Source organism: Diadema setosum, chromosome 4, assembly GCF_964275005.1.
Source record: "Diadema setosum chromosome 4, eeDiaSeto1, whole genome shotgun sequence".
NCBI lineage: Eukaryota > Metazoa > Echinodermata > Echinoidea > Diadematoida > Diadematidae > Diadema > Diadema setosum.
In genome coordinates, this window is record NC_092688.1 from 8,809,189 (window position 1) to 8,836,431 (window position 27,243).

A 27,243-nucleotide genomic window follows, 5' to 3' on the forward strand; every position below is an offset into this window, starting at 1 on the left:
CGAATATAATGGCGAGTTCACCAATAAACGTTAATGACAGTAATCTTCGTGTTTTGGTGACGATCATAAGTACACGAAACAAAACAAAAAAAAAAATAAGTCGGATTCAAGCAAATACGGTTCACAAAAAGATTTCCCTAGGCTCACAACAATCATACTTTAAAAACTGTGCTGGTATGTTTTTGTATGAGAAAATGAAAAAAGACAGATGACGATTCTTATATACGAATACGTTAATTGGGTTGATGTTTTTTATTGACACCGCACGAAGGGATTTTGTTCTTTTCTCGTTTAACATGTCCTTGGCGTACCGTGTATGAACACTGTCGCGGGTGACCAAACGCTTCCTTTCGAGGGGGGGGGGGGGGGGGCATTGTGTTGGCACTATCTCGCGGGGGACCAAACGTTTTCTCGCGGGGAACCTTTTGTGTATACGCACTTTCTCGCGGGGGACCTATTGTGTGAGCACTTTTCTCGCGGGGGACCAACCACATCGCGTACGGACCGTCCAAGACTGCACCATATAGGAACTCACCTGACGCAAGTTTGTGTACTGTCACTGAAAGATAAAGGCACTAGAACAAAACAACCTCTTCGTCCTCTAAAATTATAATTGCGAATTCACTAATCATAATCTCTCGTGTTTTGGTGACGATCATGAGTAGGCGCCTACACAAAACGGAAAAATCATCTCGGATCCCAGCAAAAAAAAAAAAAAAAAAAAAAAAATATTTTTTACAGTCTTACAAAAGTGTATTAACGTAAGTTTTATTTGCTGTCAATGAAAAATAAAGACAAAAAACTCTTATTCCTCGACGAATATAATGGCGAGTTCACCAATAAACGTTAAAGACAGTAATCTTCGTGTTTTGGTGACGATCATAAGTACACGAAACAAAACAAAAAAAAAATAAGTTGGATTCAAGCAAATACGGTTCACAAAAAGATTTCCCTAGGCTCACAACAATCATACTTTAAAAACTGTGCTGGTATGTTTTTGTATGAGAAAATGAAAAAAGACAGATGACGATTCTTATATACGAATACGTTAATTGGGTTGATGTTTTTTATTGACACGAAGGGACACTGTCGCGGGTGACCAAACGCTTCCTTTCGAGGGGGGGGGGCATTGTGTTGGCACTATCTCGCGGGGGACCAAACGTTTTCTCGCGGGGAACCTTTTGTGTATACGCACTTTCTCGCGGGGGACCTATTGTGTGAGCACTTTTCTCGCGGGGGACCAACCCCATCGCGTACGGACCGTCCAAGACTGCACCATATAGGAACTCACCTGACGCAAGTTTGTGTACTGTCACTGAAAGATAAAGGCACTAGAACAAAACAACCTCTTCGTCCTCTAAAATTATAATTGCGAATTCACTTATCATAATCTTTCGTGTTTTGGTAACGATTATGAGTAGGCGCCTACACAAAACGGAAAAAATCATCTGGGATCCCAGCAAAAATGATATTTTTTACAGTCTGCTATTACAACAGTGTATCTAACGTAAGTTTTATTTGCTGTCAATGAAAAATATAGACAAAACTCTCGTATTCCTCGACGAATAATGGCGAGTTCACCAAGAACGTTAAAGACAGTAATCTTTGTGTTTTGGTGACGGTCATAAGCACACGAAACAAAAAATTAAGTCGGATTCAAGCAAATACGGTTCACAAAAAGACTTCCCTAGGCTCACAACAATCATACTTTAAAAAGTGTGCTGGTATGTTTTTGTATCAGAAAATGAAAAGAAAAGACAGATGACGATTCTTATATACAAATACGTTAATTGGGTTGATGCTTTTTATTGACACGAAGGGATTTTGTTCTTTTCTTGTTTAACATGCCCTTGGCGTACCGTGTATGAACACTGTCGCGGGTGACCAAACGCTTCCTTTGGGGGGGGGGGGGGGGGCATTGTGTTCGAACTATCTCGCGGGGGACCAAACGTTTTCTCGCGGGGAACCTTTTGTGTATACGCACTTTCTCGCGGGGGACCTATTGTGTGAGCATTTTTCTCGCGGGGGACCAACCACATCGCGTACGGACCGTCCAAGACAGCTCTATGGGAGCTTCCGTGAAGCAAGTTTGTGTCACTGAAAGATAAAGACACTAAAACATAGCAACTTCCGTGATTTGGTGACGATCATGAGAAGGTGCCCATACAAAAAAGAAGAAAAAAATCAACTCGGCTTCCAGCAAATGATATTACAGTCTACTAAACTATTACTAAGTATATCGAAGCAAGTTTATTCGCTGCCAATGAAAAATAAACACGAAAAACATCGCGTACGGACCGTCCAAGACTGCACCATATAGGAACTCACCTGACGCAAGTTTGTGTACTGTCACTGAAAGATAAAGGCACTAGAACAAAACAACCTCTTTGTCCTCTAAAATTATAATTGCGAATTCACTAATCATAATCTCTCGTGTTTTGGTGACGATCATGAGTAGGCGCCTACACAAAACGGAAAAATCATCTCGGATCCCAGCAAAAAAAAAAAAAAAGAAGATATTTTTTACAGTCTTACAAAAGTGTATTAACGTAAGTTTTATTTGCTGTCAATGAAAAATAAAGACAAAAAACTCTTATTCCTCGACGAATATAATGGCGAGTTCACCAATAAACGTTAAAGACAGTAATCTTCGTGTTTTGGTGACGATCATAAGTACACGAAACAAAACAAAAAAAAAATAAGTCGGATTCAAGCAAATACGGTTCACAGAAAGATTTCCCTAGGCTCACAACAATCATACTTTAAAAACTGTGCTGGTATGTTTTTGTATGAGAAAATGAAAAAAGACAGATGACGATTCTTATATACGAATACGTTAATTGGGTTGATGTTTTTTATTGACACGAAGGGACACTGTCGCGGGTGACCAAACGCTTCCTTTCGAGGGGGGGGGGGGGCATTGTGTTGGCACTATCTCGCGGGGGACCAAACGTTTTCTCGCGGGGAACCTTTTGTGTATACGCACTTTCTCGCGGGGGACCTATTGTGTGAGCACTTTTCTCGCGGGGGACCAACCACGTCGCGTACGGACCGTCCAAGACTGCACCATATAGGAACTCACCTGACGCAAGTTTGTGTACTGTCACTGAAAGATAAAGGCACTAGAACAAAACAACCTCTTCGTCCTCTAAAATTATAATTGCGAATTCACTTATCATAATCTCTCGTGTTTTGGTGACGATCATGAGTAGGCGCCTACACAAAACGGAAAAATCGCGGGGGACCAACCACATCGCGTACGGACCGTCCAAGACTGCACCATATAGGAACTCACCTGACGCAAGTTTGTGTACTGTCACTGAAAGATAAAGGCACTAGAACAAAACAACCTCTTCGTCCTCTAAAATTATAATTGCGAATTCACTTATCATAATCTTTCGTGTTTTGGTAACGATTGTGAGTAGGCGCCTACACAAAACGGAAAAAATCATCTCGGATCCCAGCAAAAATGATATTTTTTACAGTCTGCTATTACAACAGTGTATCTAACGTAAGTTTTATTTGCTGTCAATGAAAAATATAGACAAAACTCTCGTATTCCTCGACGAATAATGGCGAGTTCACCAAGAACGTTAAAGACAGTAATCTTTGTGTTTTGGTGACGGTCATAAGCACACGAAACAAAAAATTAAGTCGGATTCAAGCAAATACGGTTCACAAAAAGACTTCCCTAGGCTCACAACAATCATACTTTAAAAAGTGTGCTGGTATGTTTTTGTATCAGAAAATGAAAAGAAAAGACAGATGACGATTCTTATATACGAATACGTTAATTGGGTTGATGCTTTTTATTGACACGAAGGGATTTTGTTCTTTTCTTGTTTACCATGCCCTTGGCGTACCGTGTATGAACACTGTCGCGGGTGACCAAACGCTTCCTTTGGGGGGGGGGGGGGGGGCATTGTGTTCGAACTATCTCGCGGGGGACCAAACGTTTTCTCGCGGGGAACCTTTTGTGTATACGCACTTTCTCGCGGGGGACCTATTGTGTGAGCATTTTTCTCGCGGGGGACCAACCACATCGCGTACGGACCGTCCAAGACAGCTCTATGGGAGCTTCCGTGAAGCAAGTTTGTGTCACTGAAAGATAAAGACACTAAAACATAGCAACTTCCGTGATTTGGTGACGATCATGAGTAGGTGCCCATACAAAAAAGAAGAAAGAAATCAACTCGGCTTCCAGCAAATGATATTACAGTCTACTAAACTATTACTAAGTATATCGAAGCAAGTTTATTCGCTGCCAATGAAAAATAAACACGAAAAAAAAAAACAACCTATTTATTCCTCTACGAATATAAAATCGACTTCACTTATCAGGTTTAAAGACAGCAATCTTCGTGTTTTGGTGACGATCAAGAATACACGAAACAGAATAATTCTAGTCGGATTACAGAAATAATTACAGTTCAGTAAAAGATTTCCATAAGAGGTATTCATAACAATCTAGTCTCACAATAATCATGCTTTAAAGGTCCAGTTTACCTTTGGGAGCAGTGATTCAAAAATGTTCAAGATATCACATTTAATGCATAGGATGTGTAGGTCTGTTGTATCATAAAACATCCTACCATATGAAATATTTGCAATAAAACCTAAAATATAAGGAGATATCAGGGTTTTTCTCAATAAACCGTAACTGTATACACTCTAAGAAAAAAAGGTTCTCAAATGGTTCTCGTCGGCTCCAAACTGGTTCTCATCAGATGGTTCTCGCAAAATGGTTCCGATGAGCACCTATAAATGGTTCCCAATCGAAATGGTTCCGTTCGTCACCATTTGCTAGTATGCGATCCAGTCCCCGAGTGTTATTTGTGGTACTCCTGCAGGTCAAACAATATCTTTAGGTCCACTTTCATTTTTCCCCTTGCTGTATATTCGAATGTCAGATGTAAGAATCACCAAAACTGTGGTATTGGTACAAAAATATTGTATGTGTTTCTACTGCTGTGATAATAAAAAGTACATATATTGTTTTTATCGTAGACTAATGACTTCTCTTGGCTGCGTGCCAACTGACAGCTGCCACCATCCAATTTTAGCGCTCGATCAGATATACGTACGCGTAAACGTACACATACTAGTACTGCACTGTAGGACTATGTAACCGCGGCGGCACGCGCCGCGGCTATATTATGTAGCCCTGTGCTAGCTGCCTGCCTGCGCCTGTACAAACCTACCACCGCACAGCGGCAGAGTGCCAATGCAATACCAATGCATGCAGCATGCAGCAGACGGCTCGGCTAGTGTTGTAGACACTGTACTTACACATAAACACATCACATGTCCGAGCGGCACCCGGTAAACGTTAGACATTAATTTTGACAAAGTGGACTGGAAACGTGTCACTGTCAATTCCATTTTCGCCATGGCAGTCATCACAGTTTAGGAGAAGAGGTAAGATTTTTAGTTTTAATGTGGTTTTATCTCATTTTTAGATGACATTCGTTGATACAAAATCAAGTTAGAATGTTACGTGTTACTGTTGATAAGATTCATCACTCAGTTTTCGTTTTCAGTCAATGATTAACCTTAACGGTTAGCTAGATCCTAATGTTAGATCTAACACGTTAATTTGATCGAAGCTGCTATCTTGTGTAATGTTTACCAGGTACAGTAGATCCAGATCTAACAATAACATGTTAGGCCTGACACTTCTCCCAATTAACGTTAGAAATTTGGCATACCGGTAGCAATGGCTCATATGGGCTAGCCCGAACAGACGCCGTGCGGGGCCGGAGCATGGCTGTCACGTTTTTACAGCGACTCAGCAGGGCTAAGTTACTTAGGTAGGTATGCATGTAACGTTTAGACATTTCTATGCCTGTTAAAAATAGAGTCTACTGACTCCGAAACATAGCCCAAACGCCGAACGCAAAGATAACTGTGTACAAGGAGCGCCCCGAGGTAAGGTCTATAACGTCTAACAGTTACATGCAATAAGGAAATTTGTTCTCATAGGCCCGAATTCACGAAGGTGGTACAAATGAAACCATGGTTTAAACCATGGACAAAAACCATGGAGCGCCAAGAGTTGCATGGAATATTTCGTTACGAAATCAGTCATTTCGTCGATGAAATGATTATTTTGTAATGAAATGACAACATTTTGTAACTAACCGAACATTTCATCCACGAAATGATAATTTCGTTAACGAAATGGTCATTTTATCGACGAAATGACCAATTTCGTAACGAAATATTCCGTGCAACACTTGGCGCTCCATGTTTTTTGTCCATGGTTTAAACCATGGTTTCATTTGTACCACCTTTGTGAATTCGGGCCATAGGGTCTAGGCTCCCTATGTTATAACTCGTCGCTTGCCCGGAAGAAGGGAACGAGCGCGCGAATACGCGTAAAAATAGATTTCGAGAAAAGACCTGCATGAGGTAAGATCATAAGCAATATCATACAATTTGTAGATTATTCATTATAGCCACTTTAGCTAGTACCAAATTGGAATATTATCTGTTCACTTGTGAATTTTCAGCAGTATTGATATTCAAATATCAAAGATATAGTCAATTGAAACTTTAAATTGCGATTTTCTCGAAATCTATTTTTACGCGTATTCGCGCGCTCGTTCCCTTCTTCCGGGCAAGCGACGAACTGTCAGTGTTAACGTTAGAGCCAATAGAGGTCTGTCTACAGCCCAGTAGGCCTAACTGTTAGGTCAAAATCTCTTCCGTATGTTTTCAGGCTTGTTCTAAGTGACGAGTCATGTCATGAAATGCCGTGTTCTGTTTATCGAATTATAGCAATGACATTGTTTTATTAACGCGGTGTAGGTCTATTGTATCTTTCACTTCATATATCAGGGAAGTGGACACACCAACATGCACAGAAACCAGGGAACAAGTAACTCTGGCCTGGACGATGAAGCAGTACGTACTTGTTCGGGTCGCTGGTGCGGTTAGGGAAAAAGGTAGACTCTACATTGATCAGAGAGACAGCCCGTGACAGACCGTTGACAACATCGGCCAGAACCGTAGGCTTAACACCAGCCAAGAATGAGGTGGGCGGCCACAAGAATTCATCCATCAGAATAAGAGCCCGGGATAGCCCATGTGCAGCATCAGCCAGAACCCTGGGCTAATCAAGAATGAGCTGTGTGGCTAAGACGATACATCGATCAGAACGACAGCCTGTGATAGCCCATCGACAGCATCAAACAGAACCGATGGGCTAGTCAAGAATGAGCTGGGTGACCAAAAGAATGTATCGATCAGAATGACAATTTTAGCCCGATAGCCCGTTGACAGCATCGACCAGAAACCTACCCTAGCCAAGAATGAGCTGAGTCAAAGAAAAAACACTGATGCTGCCAGAGAGAAAACCTTTGAGAAATATGTAGATAGGGTAGGTAAGTCCGTTTGCATTGACTTATAGTGTATTTTATAGCTGCTCTTTCAACATCTCAATCTGCCGTCAACCAAATATTCATGTCAGGCGACTTTTTGTTGGTTTGTGTGATGGAGGGTCATGTATGTTTTGTTATGATCCCAATACAGTATTTGCAACTTACAATGTACCAGTGATAATGTTTCACTATAATTTGCATTTAACAGCTTTGAATCAATTGTATGGGGGGGGGGGGGGGGGGTAAACGTAATGAGATCAGACCAGGGGCCCGTTGCATAAAACTCCAACCGGATTTTTTTTCCGGTTGAAATCACAAAATTCCGGTTGGAAGCTCCAAACCAGAGTTTTTATGCAACGGATTTTACATTCTTAGATTAGCAACCTTTAAAAATTCAGGTTGGACAAATCCCAACCTGAATTTCTTAAGGTTGCTAAAAAAGTTTTATGCAACGGGACCCAGATGCCAATCTGAGAAGTGGAGTCATTCATAGTTCTAAACTTTAAAAGCACAAACGGAAAATGCTCTTTATACTTCTCCAGTCATTGTGTGGTCGATTTCTGCACACTTTTAAAGTTTGCACCTAGACTGGTAAAACTTATTGCATTTATACCCACGCAGGAATTACATATTGTGTAGAGAATTGAAGATTATGTAATTTATTTCAAAGCACTGATGCACCAGTTTATATTGCTTTTGCAGAAATACAAAATGTACATGTACGTGGTGGTGGTGTTTAAAAGACTGTTGGCAAATTTGGTGAACAAAATGACAAATGCTAACAACATATTATTGTCATAGGCAGGTTATAGGACAGCAAATTCAAACCTCAGCTTTAGGCCTGCAAATACTCTAATGAATTTGTTGCTCTGCTTTAAAAAAAAAAAAAAAGTGTAAATGAAGAGTTTGTTCGCAAAAACCGATAAGTCCATATTTGCCAAATGGAGATATTTGCGATTAAAGGTCAAGAAATATAAAGAGAACAATAAGAAAATTTTTGCTTCTTTTGACCATAACTTCAAAAATGTACCTTTATATGTAGTAACCAATATATAATTTAAAAGGTATTATTTTGCACTTTATGACAGAGACCGTACTTCAAAATCTTCAAAAATGGACATCGGTTTTTGCTATCAAACTCTTCAAATTTTTATCGATTCCCAGTGTTATATATTTTAGATCATGGTTGAGGAATTTTGTTCATTCATGCTTGTGAAACTGTGTGGGTGTGGTATCCTAGCTCTTTTCCCCTTTGGATTCTTATTATCCTTCTCCTTATAAAACAATGTGTTCTTTTCTTTTCTTTTCTTTTCTTTTTTGTGTGTGTTTTCGTAGACATGCTGTAAATTGTCAGAAGTCATGATTAACCAGAATTGATACTCTTCTTGTATTTGCAGTTGTATAGATGTGTCTATGGTGCTTTCAAATTGCAGAACAGCAACAAAAAAGGTCACTCGTATACAAACAGAGATAAGTCAATTCAAGTACTCGACGTTATGAATGTGAAGTGAAGTGAAGCGAAGAAGTGTAAAGCTTATCCTATCCCACGTATCATACCAGCAATATAATGTATGTTTTTCTGTGACAATACCAAAGGTCCTGTTTAATGGAATTGTTTTCCTGCCCTTTGTAGTTGCTTTTAGGACAAATATGCGTTAAAAGAAAAAAAAAACCACCGAACAAACTAGCAAATATGTGGAAAAAGTTCCTCATACTACTTAAGCAGGTAATGTACTTGACTTTTGCCTATCTTAAGACTTACACAATTACTGTATCTCATCCATGCAGGAATTATTTCACAGAGAATTAGAAATTTTGTTATGTATTTCAAAAGCCTGATGCACCTAAATGCTATTTCATATCATCTGTACAGAGATGTGTGATGGTGTTTCAAGAACTGCTCGGTACACAAATGACAAATATTGTGGGAAAAAATTAGAGAACAAATGAAAATATTTTGTTAAGAATATTTGACAGATTATAACATGACAAATACAAACCTCAACTTTAGATTGTAAAAGTGAAGGTGAATAAATATATTTCTGCGAATTTGTGAAAGAGCAAATTTCTATGGTTTTCAGTTATTGAGTAATGTTTCATGAAAAAATATTGGTGAATGTCATGTACATGTATACATGCTTGTGAAAGTGTATGTGTATTGGTTTGTTATCCTTGCTCTTTTTTTTTTTCTAGTGTCAATGATAATGTATGATATGCTGATGTATTGCTAATATACATGTTTTGAACGTATGTTTGACTGATGAGATGAAATTCAGATGAATTCATTTCATTTCAAATGAGTTTGTGATGCACATTTTCAATGCAGATAGGTAATGTACCTTTAAGAATGGTGCCAGTGAAGCACCTTACCAGCACTGCATGTGAAACACACCAAAAATACACAGACATCAATTCACATACTACATTCTAAGAAAAAAAAAGGGTTCTTTTGAGCACCATTAAATGGTTCTCAGCACTGTCACAATAGCGACACCTTTTTTGGAGCCTGTGAGAACCTTTTTTAAATGGTGCCTGTCAGCACCTTTTAACATTGGTGCCCATTAGAACCTTTTCCAATGAAATGGTTCCCATGAGCACCTTTTGAAAAGAGTCAAAAAGGTGCCCATCTTTAGTCAAAAAGGTGCCCATGGGCACCTTTTAAATGGTACTCACGAGCACCATTTCATCGGGAAAAAGGTTCTAATGGGCACCTTTTGCAAAAGGTGCCGACAAGCACCATTTAGAAAAGGTTCTCACGAGCACCTAAAAGGGTGTCGCTATTGTGACAGTGCTGAGAACCATTTAATGTGCTCAAAAGAACCTTTTTTTCTAAGAGTGTATATGTTATATGTTTTATGTCAATGATAAAAGTTGTCTTTGTTTTTACTGAAGTGATACATGTACCCATGTCTAAAATAAATGAAGAGAAAATTCAATCATCTTAACACCGTTATTCTGAGTTCTAAGATTTAGCAACTAGGCTTATAGATTATTATAAAAGTTGATGCCTAGTTAGGTGGTCAAAACTTACGTTTTAAACGATAGAGTGGGAGCATTTGCAGACATTTGTGAACATCCGACATCTGTTTTGGCATTTTAAACAGCTGAAAGTTACCGTTATTCATTTTGTGATTGTAAAAGCAATTATCCAACATATAGTATTTAAACACCGTACGGAGCCGAATGTTACTGTTATTTTTTTTTTCAAATGTAAAAACAAGGAACTGACATTCATTTTAGCATCTTACGGAGCTAATGTTATCCTTATTCATTTCTCATGAACGTGAAAGCAAACATCCCCCATTTATTTCAGCATCTAGATAACTGAGCCGATTGATACCGTTAATCATTTCCGAATGTAAAAGCAATAATCTGTTTCATTTTAGCATCACGGGGCGGAATATTACCGTTATTCATTTTAAAATCAAAAAAGCAAACATTCGACATTTGTTTTATTATCGTACGGAGCCGAATGTTACTGCTGTCCACTTCCAAAAGTGAAATGATTTTATTGTCTGACAATTTTAGCACTGTACGGAGCCGAATTTTGCTGTTTTTCGTTTTTGAACGTCAAGGTAGTACATCAGACATGAAATATTTTAACATCAAACGCAGCTGAAAGTTACTGTTATTCATTTCGAAATGTAATAGCAAATATCATCTGACATTCATTTTAGCATCGTATTGAGCAGAATATTACTGCTATTCACTTCCGAACGTAAAAGCAATCATCTGACATTTATTTTAGCATCTTCCTTAGCCGAATGTTATTGCTATTTACTTTCGAAAGTAAAAGCAAACATCCGACGTTTATTTAATCATCATTCGGGGTTGAATATCATTGTTATTCATTTCCGAACGTCAAAGGGCAAGGGATCATTAACGACATTTATTTTAGCATCTTCCGCAGCTGATCTGTTATTGCTATTTACTTCAAACCTGAATGTGAACATCCGGTATTTATTTTACTACGATGGAGATGAATATTATTGTTGTTCATTTCCGAACGTCAGAGCAAAATTAATATCCGACATCTATTTCAGCATCTTCCGGAGCTGAATGTTGTTGCTGTTTACATTCGAACATAAAAGCAAACATGAGACATAGCGTTGATTATTCTTATCATTCACCTGAACGTGAACATTCGGTATTTATTTTACTATCAATGGAGTTGAATATCATGTTTATTCATTTCCGAAGGTCAAAGGGATCATTCGGCACTTACTTTAGCATCTTCTGGAGCTGAATGTTGTTGTTATTTACTTTCCAACGTAAAAGCAAACATCCGGCATTTATTTTCTCATCGTATACGGAGTTGAATATTATTTGTATTCATTTCCGAACGTCAAAGCTAACATTCCACATTTATTTCAGCATCTTCTGGACCGAATGTTATCCTTACTCATTTCCGAACGCAAAACCAAACATCCGACACTTCTTTTAGTATTATACGGAGCCGAATATTACCGTTATTCATTTCCAAAATAAAAAGCAAACATCCGGCATTTATTATCTCATCGTACGGAGTTGAATATTATTAGTATTCATTTCCGAACGTCAAAGCTAACATTCCACATTTAGTTCATCATCTCTGGAGCCGAATGTTATCCTTATTCATTTCCGAACGCAAAATCAAACATCCGACACTTATTTGAGTATCATACGGAGTCGAATATTACCGTTATTCATTTCCAAAATAAAAAGCAAACATCTGACATTTATTTTAGCATCTTACGGAGCCGATTGTTACCGCTGTCCATCTACAAAAGTAAAGGCAATTATCCGACTATTTGGTGGCCCGATTGGGCCACCAAAATCTTCATTTCTGAAATTTTGGTGGCCAGACGCGCGTTTTTGGTGGCCCCGGCCCACCGTTATAATAGTGTCGAGCCCTGCATATGGTGTAACGACACGAATTTATGGAAGTCTGTATACAAAGTGATGACGGCATATGGATGTAACCAAAAGTGTTCAGAACTTTTGCGGTACGGAAGGTGATTTGGCTAACATGGACTACGTTTTGCATTCATGCGACTCCACGTGTATGACTTGCAAAATTCACTTCATGCCCTGAAATAGCAGAGAAAGGATATCACAGACAAAGTTGAGCTGATTTCAATAGACTTGTTGCAACATTGTCCCGCCCGCCATGCAGTCAAAAGAAGCGGCGGAGTTCCTACCTCCCTGCTATTGATGGTTTAATCCCTCGCGAGTTAACGCTCCGGGAGCACAGGCCGGGACAATGATTTTTTTTTTCTTTGTTCTGGTTGTTCTTTTGATCCTGAAAGCGGGACCGGGACTAAAAAAGCTTCTCAAGAAACGAACCAGTCAGCAATTGATTAATAGAAATCACATGATCAAAAAATGAGCCGACAATTATTATCTCGTAACTATGAGGATATGTTGTCAGACACGACCCGTTGACGGTATTTAGATTACCTTGGGTGCATGTATAACAGCACCAGTATTCAAATTTAGCATGCATAGTGATCAAAGGTGTCAAAATCAACGAAGCCATAGGCAGGGCTCGACACTTACGGTGGCCTAGTGGCCCGGGGCCATCAAAAACGTACGTCGGGCCACCAAAATTTCAGATGAAGATTTTGGTGGCCCGATCAGGCCACCTAAAAAGTCGGATGTTTTCCATTATACTTTTGGAAATGAACAGCGGTAACAATTGGCTCCGTAAGAATGTCAGATATTTGCTTTTAATTTTGGAAATGAATAACGATAATATTCGACTCCGTTTGATACTAAAATAAATGTCGGATGTTTGTTTATACTTTTAGAAATGAATAATGGTAAGATTCAGCTCCGTACGGTGCTGAAATTAATGTAAGATATTTGATTTGCGTTCGGAAATGAAGAATGAAAACATTAGGCTCCGGAAGATGGTGAAATAAATGTCGAATGTTTGCTTCGACTTCCGGAAATGAATGATAATAATATTCAACTCCGTATACCATGATAAAATAAATGCCAGATGTTTGCGTTTACGCAAGAAAATAAATAACAATAACATTCAGCTCCGGAAGATGCTAAAGTAAAATGTTGAATGATCCATTGACGTTCGGAAATGAATAACAATAATATTCAACTCCGTACGATGATTAAGTAAATGTCGGATGTTACTTTTACTTTCGAAATTATATAGCAATGACATTCGACTGCGGGAGATGCTGAAATAAATGTCAAATGTTTGCTTTTACGTTCGGAAGTGAAAAACAGTAATATTCTGATCCATGCGATGCTGAAATATTGTCGGATGTTATAGCTTTTAAATTTCGAAATGAATAACAGTAATATTTAGCTGCGCTCGATGGTAAAATAAACGTTTGATGTTTGCTCTGACTTTCGGAAATGAATAACAATTAGGAGTCCCTACGATGATAAATAAATGCCGGATGTTTGCTTTTTACGTTATTATAGGAAGTAAATAGCAATAACATTCAGCTCCGGAAGATGCTAAAATAAATGTCGAATTACGTTCGGAAATGAATAACAATAATATTCAACTTCGTACGATGATAGAATAAATGTCTTTGTTTGATTTTATGCTCGAATGATGTAAATGGCAATAACATTCAGCTCCGGAAAATGCTAAGATCAATGTCGGATATTTGCTTTGACGTTCGGAAATGAATAATAATAATATTCAACTCCGTGCGATGATAAAATAAATGTCGGATGTTCGCTTTTACGATCAAAAGTAAATACCAATAACATTCAGCTCCGAAAGATGCTAAAATAAATGTCGAATGATCCCTTTGGCGTTCTGAAATGAATAACAATAATATTCAACTCCGCAGAGTCAGATGTTTGCTTTTACGTTTGGAAGTGAATAGCAGTAACATACTGTTCTATATGATGCTAAGATAAATGTCTGATATTTACTACAAGTATTACATTTCGAAATGAATAACAGTAGCATTCATCTGTTTGATGGTAAAATAAATGTCTGATGTCTGCCTTTACGTTCAAAAATGAAAAACAGTAATATTCGGCTCCGTGCGATGCTTTATGATTGTCATATGATTCGTTTCACTTTCGGAAGTGGACGGCAGTAGCATTCGGCTCCGTACGATAATAAAATAAATGTCCGATGTTTGCTTTTAAATTTGGAAATGAATAACGGTAATATTCTACTCCGTACGATGCTAAAATGAATAACAAATTGTTGCTTTTACATTTGGAAATGATTAACGGTATCAATCGACTCAATTAGATGCTAAAATACACGATGTAAATAGCGGATGTACCTCGCGAGAAAGTGCAAGGTGCCAGATGAGAGATGAGAAAGTTCCTACAGTGATTGGTTTCTCGCAAATCATGGCATGTGGAATTATTTCCGTATATCTTTATTAGATATGCCAAATGGCACCAGGTAAGTGGGGATCTCTCTCAACCTCCCTGCATGCGTTAATCGTCCAACTGCCCACAAAATTAATTTTATTCACACTACTAGTAGGCGGATGGCCATCCAGCGATAGGAAATTTACAAGCTGCCGAACGCAGGCAGGCAAAAATGCGTGCAGATTACAAATTGCAGTATTTTTACTCTTAGGCATGTCTGCTCAGGCGTCTGCAAAAACAGATCATCCCACTCGCGACTACAAAGCAACATAACACGGAAGCAAGCATTGCAAGCAGAGTGCGAGGTTTGTTATCGGTCCTTTGTAATCGATTATGTGAGAATTCCTTCCACTATCGATCAGACGATGAATCTCGCACAATAACGCGTGCGGCCGTGTTCACTCGCGTGTGTCGGTGGTCCCCCGCGGGAGACCACAATAGGGTGTCCACTTTCTTTCGAGCAATACTGTATTTGATACACATGTGCCTATCAACACCACACATTTTCCCATAGACACCACTGTGCTGAATGAGCATTAAATGTGTAATATACATGTATAATGAGAACATAAAATTGCCTCCTCCACGTGGGCATGTGCAGTAGAATTAACTTATTCTCGATGGCCACTTCACAGCTACTAAACAAACTGGCTGCACAACTTTAGTGGCACGTCAAGTGCATTGCATGCTCTCAATGTAAAGGTACCAGGGTTGCCGAGTCTCATTTTTCACATTTTATGAGTTTTGCCTGCTCTTGTGCTAAGCTCCCAAAAGCTCATATGCTTGAGAAGAAACTACAAAGGATAGATTTTATGTGAACCTATTTTGATTAGGGCCTGTCCTCGTGTTTTCAATCCAAGAAGCAGACTTCGATTATGTCCATTTACGTCCCTAGATGATTCTTTAATTACATGGTCGTGATATTCTGAATCCCATTATGAGAAAGGAAACATTCTGCATAATTGGCAAAGAACATACACAGCAAAAAGAAAGAAAGAAAGAAAGTAAACACTTTTTTCCAGTGCATATTTTTCATAGAAGATTCTGATAAAAATCTTTGTGTCATATACACTTGTACCATATTAAAGGTTATTCAGTTGGCTGTCAACCTGGTTGGTTAACAAAGGGAAGTTTTATGCATGAGTGAACACATTTGTTTTTGTCTTCCAAGGCACAGAAGTGAAAATCACAGAAATTGACATTTCATCATTCATTAGCAAGTGTCCTTCAAGATAGCACTGATAACAAAAGACCAATTTAACACAATTAAAGACATGAATGAATAGCAAAAATAAGTTTTTGTTCCTATGAATTGCCTTTAAATCCCGAAACAAGAACAAAGTGGGTACCGTGACTGTAACTAAAGGGGGAAAATAAGAATTTTCTGTCCACTCAAAATCAAATGACGAAAGGGAGTAAGCTGCAAAGGTGATAAAATGGACAGAATTTTTTATTTCTTTCTTTTGATTTAAAAATTTAAGAATTCATGAGACAAATTCAACAACCTGTTGTCATTTTCATTGCGCTTAAATCGAAATAACATTTCAAATTTCTACCATATTTGTTAATATTGCCTCTTCTCTAATGTCATTTAAATTTGGGTTTGACAGAAGATTCTTAATTTTCTCCATTATTTTTTTTTTTTGTCTTTCTTTATCTTTGTACACAGACATAGAGACCAATAGATAATTTTTCTAATTTAATTTTTGTTTCGTAATGTGTTGGATTTGTCTTTGTTCTCATTGTGGTGGAAGAGCACATGTACGCATGAATGAGAACTTGTCCATTTTTGCAATTTATACTTTTGTGCCTTTGAAGAGAAAAATGAATGTGTTCACTCATGTGTAATGTTTCCCTTTTTATTGACCTACCAGGGTGATAGCCAAAGTGCCTTTAATATGGTATAACCATCAATATTTAGCCTAATGTTCAGTGAGAAATATGAGCTCGAAGAAGTGTACTTCTGTACTTTCTTTTTCTTTTTTTTTCTTTTTTTTTTTTTGCTGAGCCTATTTCATCTTACTGGAAAAAAACAACAACTTTTTTTCAAGTTTTTTTTTTTTGTGCTAAGTGAGTACTGTAAATGAGGAAACTGTTATAGTAGCGACAATTTCCTCTGCTGCAGGTACATTGACTGTTAAAATACAAAGAATTAGAGCCGTGAATTTTCATTTGTGTTAAACCAAGCCAACGGCAAGTGCCTCCTTAGGAGCAATATTTCAGAAATGTGACGGAAAATCTTTAAGAGGGCTAATAACGCTGAAACATGGGTTAAAAAGGTCAGCTGTACCACAATATTCAGGTTATTATAACGTGTAGAATGTAATGTTTGCCATGTACACGTGTAATTACAGCATGCCATGGTAATACATCAAAGGGGTGTGTTCAGGTATACTCACATTAATGATTTCTTTATTGCTGAATAAAAATATCATCAACACAATTATCAGAAGTTTTTTTTTTTAGTAATGATAGTTTTAGTTAATGATTAAATGATGATAGAAATATTAGTACATGTAAGTCATTGTAATAATTACTGATTGTAATTACATGAGACTCTGGCTTCACAAAGTCTTTGGTACTGGCAGTTTTCTTCATTGTTATAGCTGAACAGTAAAGCGTACATGTGTAGTAAGGAGTACATTATAGCTAATAATTTTGGGACCTGAATCTTTACTTCGTTGTATCAAGAATTTCGTTCTAATCGTGTTCATTATAACAGGAGTGCGTTGCATTTCGTAGTCATTGTCATAATCACAATGATCAGGATGATCATGATCATCATTGTCATCTTCTTCACATCCGTCATCATTTTAGTGATGAAACCATCTTTTATAGGAAGCATGAGCTTAACTTGGTCCTTGTTTTCTGCAGACCAATCCCAGCTGCTTGTGAGAGCTTTCTGAAATTTGGTGCAAGTGCAGAGGACTTCTTCCTTCAGTACTGGTCTTATAACAGACAACTACTTTAAAGGACTTCAGTACTGGTCTTATAACAGACAACTACTTTAAAGGACTTCAGTACTGGTCTTATAACAGACAACTACTTTAAAGGACAAGTTCACCTTCACTAACATAAGGATTGAGAGAATGTAGCAATATTAGTAGAACACATCATTGAAAGTTTGAGGAAAATCGGACAATCCGTTCAAAAGTTATGAATTTTTGAAGTTTTTGTGCAGTCGCTGCTGGATGAGAAGACTACTGCAGTTTATGATGTCACATGCGTACAACAATATAAGGAAAATATAAAGAGAATTTCACAAAATTTCATCTTTTGAAAAAAAGTACACATTCCCTTGACTCGTTACTGACATATATGTTATGGGTAATATTATTCCCATTGCCTTTAGAAAGAGGCAAGTCAAGTGCTCTTTTATTATGCGAAAAAAGTGAAAATATGTTGAATTTTCTTTACATTTTCTTTATACTGTTGTACTCATATGACATCACGAGCCTTAGTAGTCTCGTCATCCAGCGGTTCCAACACAAAAATTTTAAAAATTCATAACTTTTGCATCAATTGTCCGATTTTCCTCAAACTTTCACTGATGTGTTCTACTAATGTTGCTGCATTCTCTCAATCCATATGTTTATGAAGGTGAACTTGTCCTTTAATCCTTTGTGTGGCTTGATTGTCACTTGACATGGAAAACCCCCATAACATTGTACTCATCTGTCCAAAGTCCCTAACACAGAAAGGTTTAAACCGATTCAGTGACTTTCGTCATAAACTTGGTCAAGTAACTCACTCAGGGCTCAATGTAAGCGATGGCCCAGAGCCACTAAAGGTTGATGTCGGGCCACCAAATTTCCTTTTTGGTGGCCCAATTGGGCATCTAAAATCTAAAAGGAATGTTCATATTTCTTTTCAGCCAAGTACTACTTTTCATTTTTGGTTCACCAGAATTTCATATTCAAACATTTTAGGTAGTGTCAAGCCCTGTTACTGGATGAAATGAACATGGGACCAGATTATCAATTGATTAGTGTGAAATCATGAATATCGTTTAGTATGGTTTCATGAGATTCATCTTGTGTTGGATATGTGCCAAGAGATTTCATTGTTAATCTAGAACAGAACAGAAAGCTGAAAGTCTGATGTGAAGAGAATGAAAAAGGACGTTCCCAGGGAGGTATACAGTCTGTCTTGTCTGTCAGTAAAAGGAGAATTTAATTCACGTCCAGCTCAGATGTCAGTGTGTGTGCCCTACATGCTGCAAAGATCATGGAGCATGCCGGGGAGATTGTTTACAAATAACTGTAGTAGAATGCAGACAAACCACATTCTGTCGCTATGACTCAGCGTTGGGCTCAAGTTCGGGGGAGATTGGAAAGTGCATTGCCAGTCAGGAGTGAAACCAAAAACAAAGATATAAAACTAACAGTTTGGTTTACTGTGCATTTAGTCAGAAGCTTTGATTTATTCCTATCACCCTCCTATTACTTTGTATTGTTGTTTCTATATCCAGGGTGATGTGACATAAAGAATATTGAGTAGAGTAGTGTGTACATTTGAACTTCGCTCTGTTTGTATTTTGGAGTCAAAAGGGGCCTGAGCTTTCGATCCTAGCAGAATCTTCGTCAGAGGTGTCTTTTTAAAGATTGATGTGTTTCTATTAGGTATACACAGTGAATTTCGTTCAAACAGGAAAATTCATCACTTACCATGTCACTGAGAGTCATGGAAGTTACTTTCATTTTCATTGGTATATATGTGGAAAAACACCAAAAGGGTAGCAGACTACTTTAGTACATAAAAATGGTATTTTGTGTATAAAGTACCAGGTACTGTACTTAACTGTTGTGTAATACAGTATGTTGTATTGCATACTATCAGAGATGTGTAGGGGTTCATGCAGCAGAGAGAAAGTGGTATCCTGACAAATATCTTGCATTGTATGTGAGTGGTATACATGAAAATACTGCAATTGATTAAAAACTGCAATTATATTAATCATCAACAGTGACCATGAATACAGAAGTGCTTCATATTCCATTTTCTGACAGCTCCCAATTGAATCAAAGCCAATAAAGAAATTAGAGAACTCTGGGAAAAACATAAGAAATAGGAAAATGGACAATTCTGGATAAAAATGAAGGAGAAGAAACGAAAAGAAGGAAGAAAAAGAAGAATAAGAAGAAGCATAAGGAGGAGGATGCAGAAAGTGGCAAAGACTACAAAAGGAGAGAAAAGAAAAGTAAAACATTAGAAAGCATTGGATCTCAATGTAGAGGAAACAAAATTGGAAGAAGCAGGGAAATGAAAAAGTACATATTTTATATTATTAAAAGCAGAAATGAAGATGTTTAGGGAGAAACCCAAATCCATTGATCCTGTATCTTCTAAAGTCTGTGTACAGCATAACATTTTAATTATAGGATAACTCTTTTCAAAGGGGAAAAAAAACCATTCTAGCTGCTGAATAGGCAGTATTATTCAAAGAAAAGAGATATCAGGACTTGGAAACTTTGGTTCTCCTGTATAGATCTGTCATAATTGATCTATTCTTCAATCTCAGTTGCTGCTTTCAGGTGCACTATGTACTTGCCTTTATACAAAACTGCTACATTTTTAACTAAATTTTCTCGTGATTAAAAGAGTAAATAATGGTGTTCTCATTTCTTTTCTCATTCTTCTTTTTTTTTCTTTGTGCTCATTGGACTTCCTTGTGTTATTAAATGTAGCTCAAATGACAAGCTATAATACAGTTCCAGTGTGTTTACAATAAACAATTATTCATTCCTGGAAAAGTCCCCAGATTTGTATACAAGTAAGATTTTATTTGGATAAACATGGTAGACATTCATATATAAGTATCAAATTAAAAATCTTGCAAAAGCCTTTATATACAATGCCTTGATTTGCCCATTATGCAATCGGAAGATGCCCCTGAATCTGACTTCGAAACGCAGAATGTCTGTGTTGTCTTGTTACAAGCCTGCCAGAGTTTGTAAATCGCTCAGTGCACTGTTTTCAAATAAATTGATCTATTGCTATTCAGCCTAACTTTTAAAACAGCTCCCTTGATATTTGATGGCAAACATTACCGTCTTTGTTATGAAATGTTTGCATTGTTTATAGCTGTTTTGACACATAAAAGTAAAGGATTTTGTTATCTAGTATATTGTGTGTATACTTTGGTAGGATGATGTCTTTAATGATCTTGTGTCGTCTCCATGGTTACAGATGGTGCATGCCCTGGTGAGTAACGGAGCCAACTCCATCTGGGAGCATTCTCTCCTGGACCCATCCCAGGTCAGGAGCGGCAAAAGGAAGCCCAACCCGAAGGACTCTGTCCAGTAAGTACAATCTCTACGTATATAAACAAGCTACTGTATACACCAAATATTTTGCAAGGGTTTTATTTTCGCATATTTCGCTAGTCAGGTGCTATTCGCTAATTTAAAGACACGCAAAAATATTGACTCTGATCCCAGATATGAATGTAGTGTGCACGGAAATGCGTTTCTCCATTCAGTCGTGTTATCCACGATCGCAAATTTAACCACTTGCAAAATCGTTGGGAAGTCCCAACTCGCAAAAATTTAGACTTGCTAAATATATGGCGTATACAGTACATCTTGTCCCTGGTAAAAGGGCATAAGTGCCTGTAAGAATGCATTGATAATTTTTGTGAGCACTTTTTTTTTCTCTGTGGCAGACTATAGGGTGCAGTTTGCCTGATGTTGCTAACTCTTTAGTCGAGTCAGTACTATTTTACATCAAGCATTCATTTACCCAGAAAGTACAGCATTTGTTATGCACTGACTCTGTAGTGTCAATGTGCAATGTGATCTTAATTACCCACCACTGACAATGTACATTTTGATAGTGCACACAACGTCAGTGCATTCACAATACTGATGCAATTAAAGGAAGGAACAATAACACAGCGTGGGCTATGCACTTGAAATGTTCTGTCAATATGTACTGATGATTCATTTGCAGGTATCGTATGTTAAATATATCTGACACATGATGATATTAAAGCACAAATGGCCTTATGTGTGCATATGAAACCATCATCAACCGAAACACTACCAAATGTGGCCTTCATAATAAACTAGCCCCAGAACCAGGCAGTGGCCTGTGGGATGTACATGTATGGTACTCAGGCCATCAAACAGAGCTTCAAATCAATGACTGTAGAAATCCAGGGCATCAAGAATTGTCAGCTTGTGACTCATGAGTGGGATTCACACTGATTCTAATCAGCAGGATACAAATCTGGAGATTTTCATCGCGATCAAAATCTTGAGATTTTTGCCTGTATGGACCAAAAAATCTCACTAAATATCGCAATGGGCATCAGGATCCATACCCCAAGAAATGTTGTGATTATGTCAGAGTTATCATGATAATTTGAGAAGTACAACGTAGTGTGATAATTCGTCCCATGATGTGTGTGTGAATGCTGGAGTAAAAGATCTTGAGATTTTTTTTTGTCATGTCATTCAAAACACATGCATGATTGAACAATATATGGAAGGGTCATCATTTCCGTAGATTTTAGCCATGTGCACTGTGGTTGACAAATTATCTTGATTGGCAATGGCAATCAGCAGGATAGTCTGTCCATCTGAACTGGCGCATAAAATCTCAAGGTCTGGATTGTCATCGTCATCATGCTGTTTTGTTTGTGTGAATGGGGCTATGGTTTGAGTGGAATAATGTCAAAAGGAACTCCAAAATTGGATGACTATTTAAACATGTTTTGTGATGATTAGATGTATAATGAACATTGTGGGTATACTTTCATATTTGTTTGATGTCTCAACATTTGGACGCACCATTTCTTTCTTTCTGTTTTGTTTGTGAGTTGTCTTTTTTTTTGGGGGGGGGGGGAGAGAGGATTTCCTGTCAAAAAAGGGGTCTTACTCTTATAACTTTGATATAGCACAAAATATGAATCTATAGATGGTTACAATTTTACCATGTATCAATGGAAAGAAAGATTTGACAACTGATATGCTGCATCCTACATACAATGTACCATATGAAAAGGCACTATGGCATACATCATAGGCTGTAGAAATGCTCTCTCAAACAGACCATAAAGTTTTGATATCATAATATATGTCACATTAGTGGCTCCTTGATAGGGCGGACTGTGACCATATAGGGTCATCCCAAGACGTCTACTCCGTATACCATTCTTCTCCAAGCAGTGTTGTGATTGGCAGAAGGATTGGTTCAGTGTTGAAAAGTGTGCATTCAGCTTGCTGAAGTAGAATTCAGAAAAGTGATTATCCCAGGTACTGTAGATCAAAGTGAGCAAGTTGGTCATGGCGACTATTTAGAGTTCAATGCCTTGAACAGTGTTCAAGCAAAAAAACAAAAGAATATAGAATACAAAATACAAACCTGCGAAACAAAACTATAACATCAATTATGGGCAGAGCATATGTGTTTGCTGTGTGTTCTAGTGTCATTGGGTTGTGCAACTAACATGAGGCATGCACTCACACACAAGAAATAAACCCCGACCAAAAACCAAAATGCAGAACTTGGATACTGTCTGATGAGTTTTGAAAGACCACACCTGTACACCATTTGGCTGAACTTGGTGTATTGGCTCAAGTTTGTATCTCAGAAATAAACAGCATTTATACAAAAGTGCTCTCAACTGTCAGCATGCTGATCATAACTGGGGGATTAATTTCATATGTGTAATCTGTGCTGCCTTCAACCAGGGAGGGCCACCTCCCTGCTTCAACTCTGAATAATTTGAAAATCATGGAGTGTCTCCCTACAATTCAACCCAGGAGCTCTGCAAGAGTGGTGTATTCCAAAGCCAGGGCTGGTGTACGTCAGTGGGCATACATACATGTACATGTGTACAAGTGTGCCATGCACCCTCTCACACTTTAAATCTACAGTCACTCAGCCTTTGAAAAGAGAGAGAACTTTTTGCACAGATAACCTTGGGGGTTTCATGCATTACACAGCATCCCGAAGCCAAGAGAAATAACTCTACAAGGAAGTGCACCAATTTCCTAGTCAGAAAAATACCATATTTTTGACAATGAATTATCAGACGTCATGCCTGCATTTTTAATCTTGTGCCAACAAATGCCTGCTGTTGCAATGCAGTGAAATGCACATTTTCTACATTAGACAGAGACTGTGCATGCTGATATCTTGTATGAGGAAGTTTGCACTCTTTTGAATATTTACAGAGTAACATGAGCAGGGCCAAATTTTGTATGATGATGTATACTTTATGACTCTATCCAAGTTCCCTTGATTTTGGCTGCTCAGGCCAGCTCTTGCCATGATAAATATATCTCTTGTGTCTCCCTCCAAGTGTTTCATCTTCAATATAAAGCAAGGCTTCTTAATATTCTTGCCTGTGCAAGTCTAGATAGTGTGCTTTATATACCTTCTTTTTTTTTAAAGGTTTTAGAAGTTTCTTGGCCTCTGATTGGTCAAAGGGGTAGTCACTAGTTTTGCTACATGACCCCACAGTTTTAAAGTAGAAGTACATGTAAGTATATCTTGCACACGTAGACTACTAGGAAAGAAGGCTTGGTAAAGTGTGTGTAAGGAAACATATTTTGCCTGCATATCTTTATTTGTTCATTATGAAATTATACTTCACATAATTTCTGCCCCTCAAAGCAGTCAATATTCATATTATTCAAAGGATATTAACATTGACTTTTAATACACTTGCACTTGCCACTCTTTGTGGTGGTCTTTTCAAAGCCAGTCATTTCCAAACAATTTATTTTTGAAACTTCCTCGGCTTTGCTTTTTTGTTTGAAAAATATTTGCATAATATCTCTCTTTCAAAAAGAATGGCAAATGTACCCTGCACATAATACACATGATTTGTTCATAATAGATTGTGAATCTATATTTTATATAATTTTATCAAGTTATTGCAACTGCTTAGATTTTGAGGTGTTATTGCATTATCATTATTCATTTTTATTTTACTGCTGGGATTGTAATGATGACTATAATTGTAATCATGAAAACTGATAACTGTAGCACATGGCTTTGATAGAGACTGGGATTAACCTTTTCCTTTGAAGACCCGCAATTCTCCAGTGAATGGTAGTCTGCATGCTTAATAAGGAAAACCATTTTTCTTTTTATATACCATCAAGCAAACTCTTGCCGCTATGCGAGGAATGGATTGCTCGTAAAAGAGTTTGCAAAGTTCTTTCCGCCGGCATCTGTCGGCGGAACGGAATGCCAGCCACGCGCTTGATCGTCTGCCTATCTAAAAATGTCAATGTCAGAATGGTCCGAGATGAGGATGGGTAAGATAATTAACTGGCTGGTATGTCAGGAGTTTTTTTTTTTTTTCTACTTGTCTTTGTTCCTTATTATTTGTTAAAGGTCAAAGGTCTTGAGAGATTTTTCACTGCCTCAATGTCCAAATAGAAGGGAAATCTGAGATGGCAATATTTTGTTGACAGTGAACTTACAGCTCTATGAATACACTCTCTCTTCTCATCTTTAGAGTGCATTTGCTCTTTCATCCTGTATCCATCAATCTTTAAAAGCCCTTGCAAAAACAAAAGATGAAACAAAGCAAAACAACATCAAATAGAACAACTAGAAGAAAATATCACCTCACACATTTGATAACATTGACTTCAATACAAAGATTTGATTTCCAGAATAGATGTTTGACACAAAGGAAAACAGAGGTATTTCAAACAGAAAAGGGCCCCTTTTTTCAGTTGTTAATTTTTAAAATCTCCGTAATTCAAAGCATGTAAAGGTTATGGGCCAAACATTGCCATAATAATCCGAATGGTGTACAATGGGAGTGAAAAAAAGTTCAGAATACTGGTATGATACACAATGCAGGTAGGCTTCACCTTTACCACACCTGTGTTCCGCTATTAACATCGCATCACTAATTTCAGGACTGAGTAATCGATGCAGTCATGCAGAGTTCCAGGGACAGAGGGCTATATAAAGTGGAACCGGACATGGAACTGTGTGGGTTGGGGTCTGAGCCAACCCATGGCTGGCGATGAGTAGAAAAAAACAACAACAACAAAAACAGACAAACAGACCCCCCGCAAAAAAAGGGAAAAAAAAAAAAGAAGATTTGTCACTGGTTCTTTGAGATTTGCAGACATTTCCTTATCAGTCGTTTCATGCCAAATATCATACATTGGCGGTTTCCATTCTTGCTTATTGGTTAAAGGGATCGTGTAGTTTTGGTTGAGACTTAATTTCAGGTTTCTAACACTTTTCTGTGAGATAATGAAAAACCTCTTATGAAACATGAAAGAGCATGTTATTCTATGAGGAATTCAACATTTATTTGATGAAAATTGGTTTTGAAATTGCTGAGATATCCAGATAAGAGCGATTCTAATAAAGTGTGGGACCCACACCTTATTACAATCGCTTTGTTTTACTTTGTTTTTGGATGTTTCAGTCATTCAAAACCCGATTTTCATGAAATAAACTTTGAATTCCTCGTAAGGGTATGCTCTGTACTATATCACAAGTGTTTTCTTGGTATCTCACACCAAGTTAAAAGCTCAATTCTCATCTCCACCAATACTGTACCATCCCTTTAACTGTCTGTTTGTGTCCACATGTCAGTTCCGTATGTAACCAAGGAGGTACTATCGCCTGCAGTAGTAACACCTTAAAGGTACTAGCCCACATTTGCAAACCCACGAAAATCAAAACTGCATAAAACAGGTCCAATATGACTTCAATATACAAGTTATAACAGTAACATACCTCACCTGTTGCTCTTTGTCTATACCATTCGATAAAAGAGAGAAAATCGTCGTTTTAAAATCAATTTTCAAACCGGGTCAACCCGACCCAAAATCGAATTACGAGCGCGGGCTAGCTACGTACTAACTGCGACCAGCCCCAATGTGTAGCGTTGGGGCTGTGCCGTTTTCGCATTCAGATCGAGGAGTTGTACAAAACGGGTGCCGTTTCAGCGCTATATTTCCTTAATTTTTCAACAAAAACTACTAGGAATACTTACATGGGTCGATTAAACCTAAATGATTAATTTCAGCGACTGTTTGATGCATTTCATTGCTTATGATGCAGAAAATGTTGTCTTTTAACGCGAATATCTTCAGTTCACCGATGCTCACTGAAACTCACAATCACTTGCACAGGCGCACAGCATGCATGCAGTGCAGTGCATTGAGAGCATGCGTAATGCGTACTAATGGATATAGCAGCAAGTCTCTCCACTGTTGCACTAGGGCAGGCTGCTTATTACTCCTAAAAAAATGTAGAAAACTTTGCAGTTTCTAGATAAATGGGTGAGAAAAACCAAGTCGAAAAGGTAATAATTGTCACTGTGTTTATGATAGAAATTTAGCCTTGCTTTATTTGTGAAGTCGCCGTGAATGTGGCAGTGATTTTTGCTCCCGCTCAGCTGCGAGGTAGCCGCCAGGACCACGCCACAAGGCGCGGTCTCCGGGGCTAGCTACTAATACGTACAGTGTACATGTAACTTACACATGTATCGCATGCAAGTAGTACGTACGTGGAC

At 38.0% G+C, this 27,243-nt stretch overlaps 1 protein-coding gene across 1 annotated transcript in view; it reads left to right on the plus strand.

Moving 5' to 3' along the window:
• The window catches only part of LOC140227544 (ARF GTPase-activating protein GIT2-like), a 101,246-nt gene that overhangs the window by 5,791 nt on the left and 68,212 nt on the right, over window positions 1-27,243 (plus strand). The window contains exon 3 of the mRNA XM_072307949.1: window positions 20,925-21,037. Within this exon, the coding sequence (XP_072164050.1) occupies window positions 20,925-21,037 (113 nt within the window). The remainder of the gene's footprint in view (window positions 1-20,924; window positions 21,038-27,243) is intronic.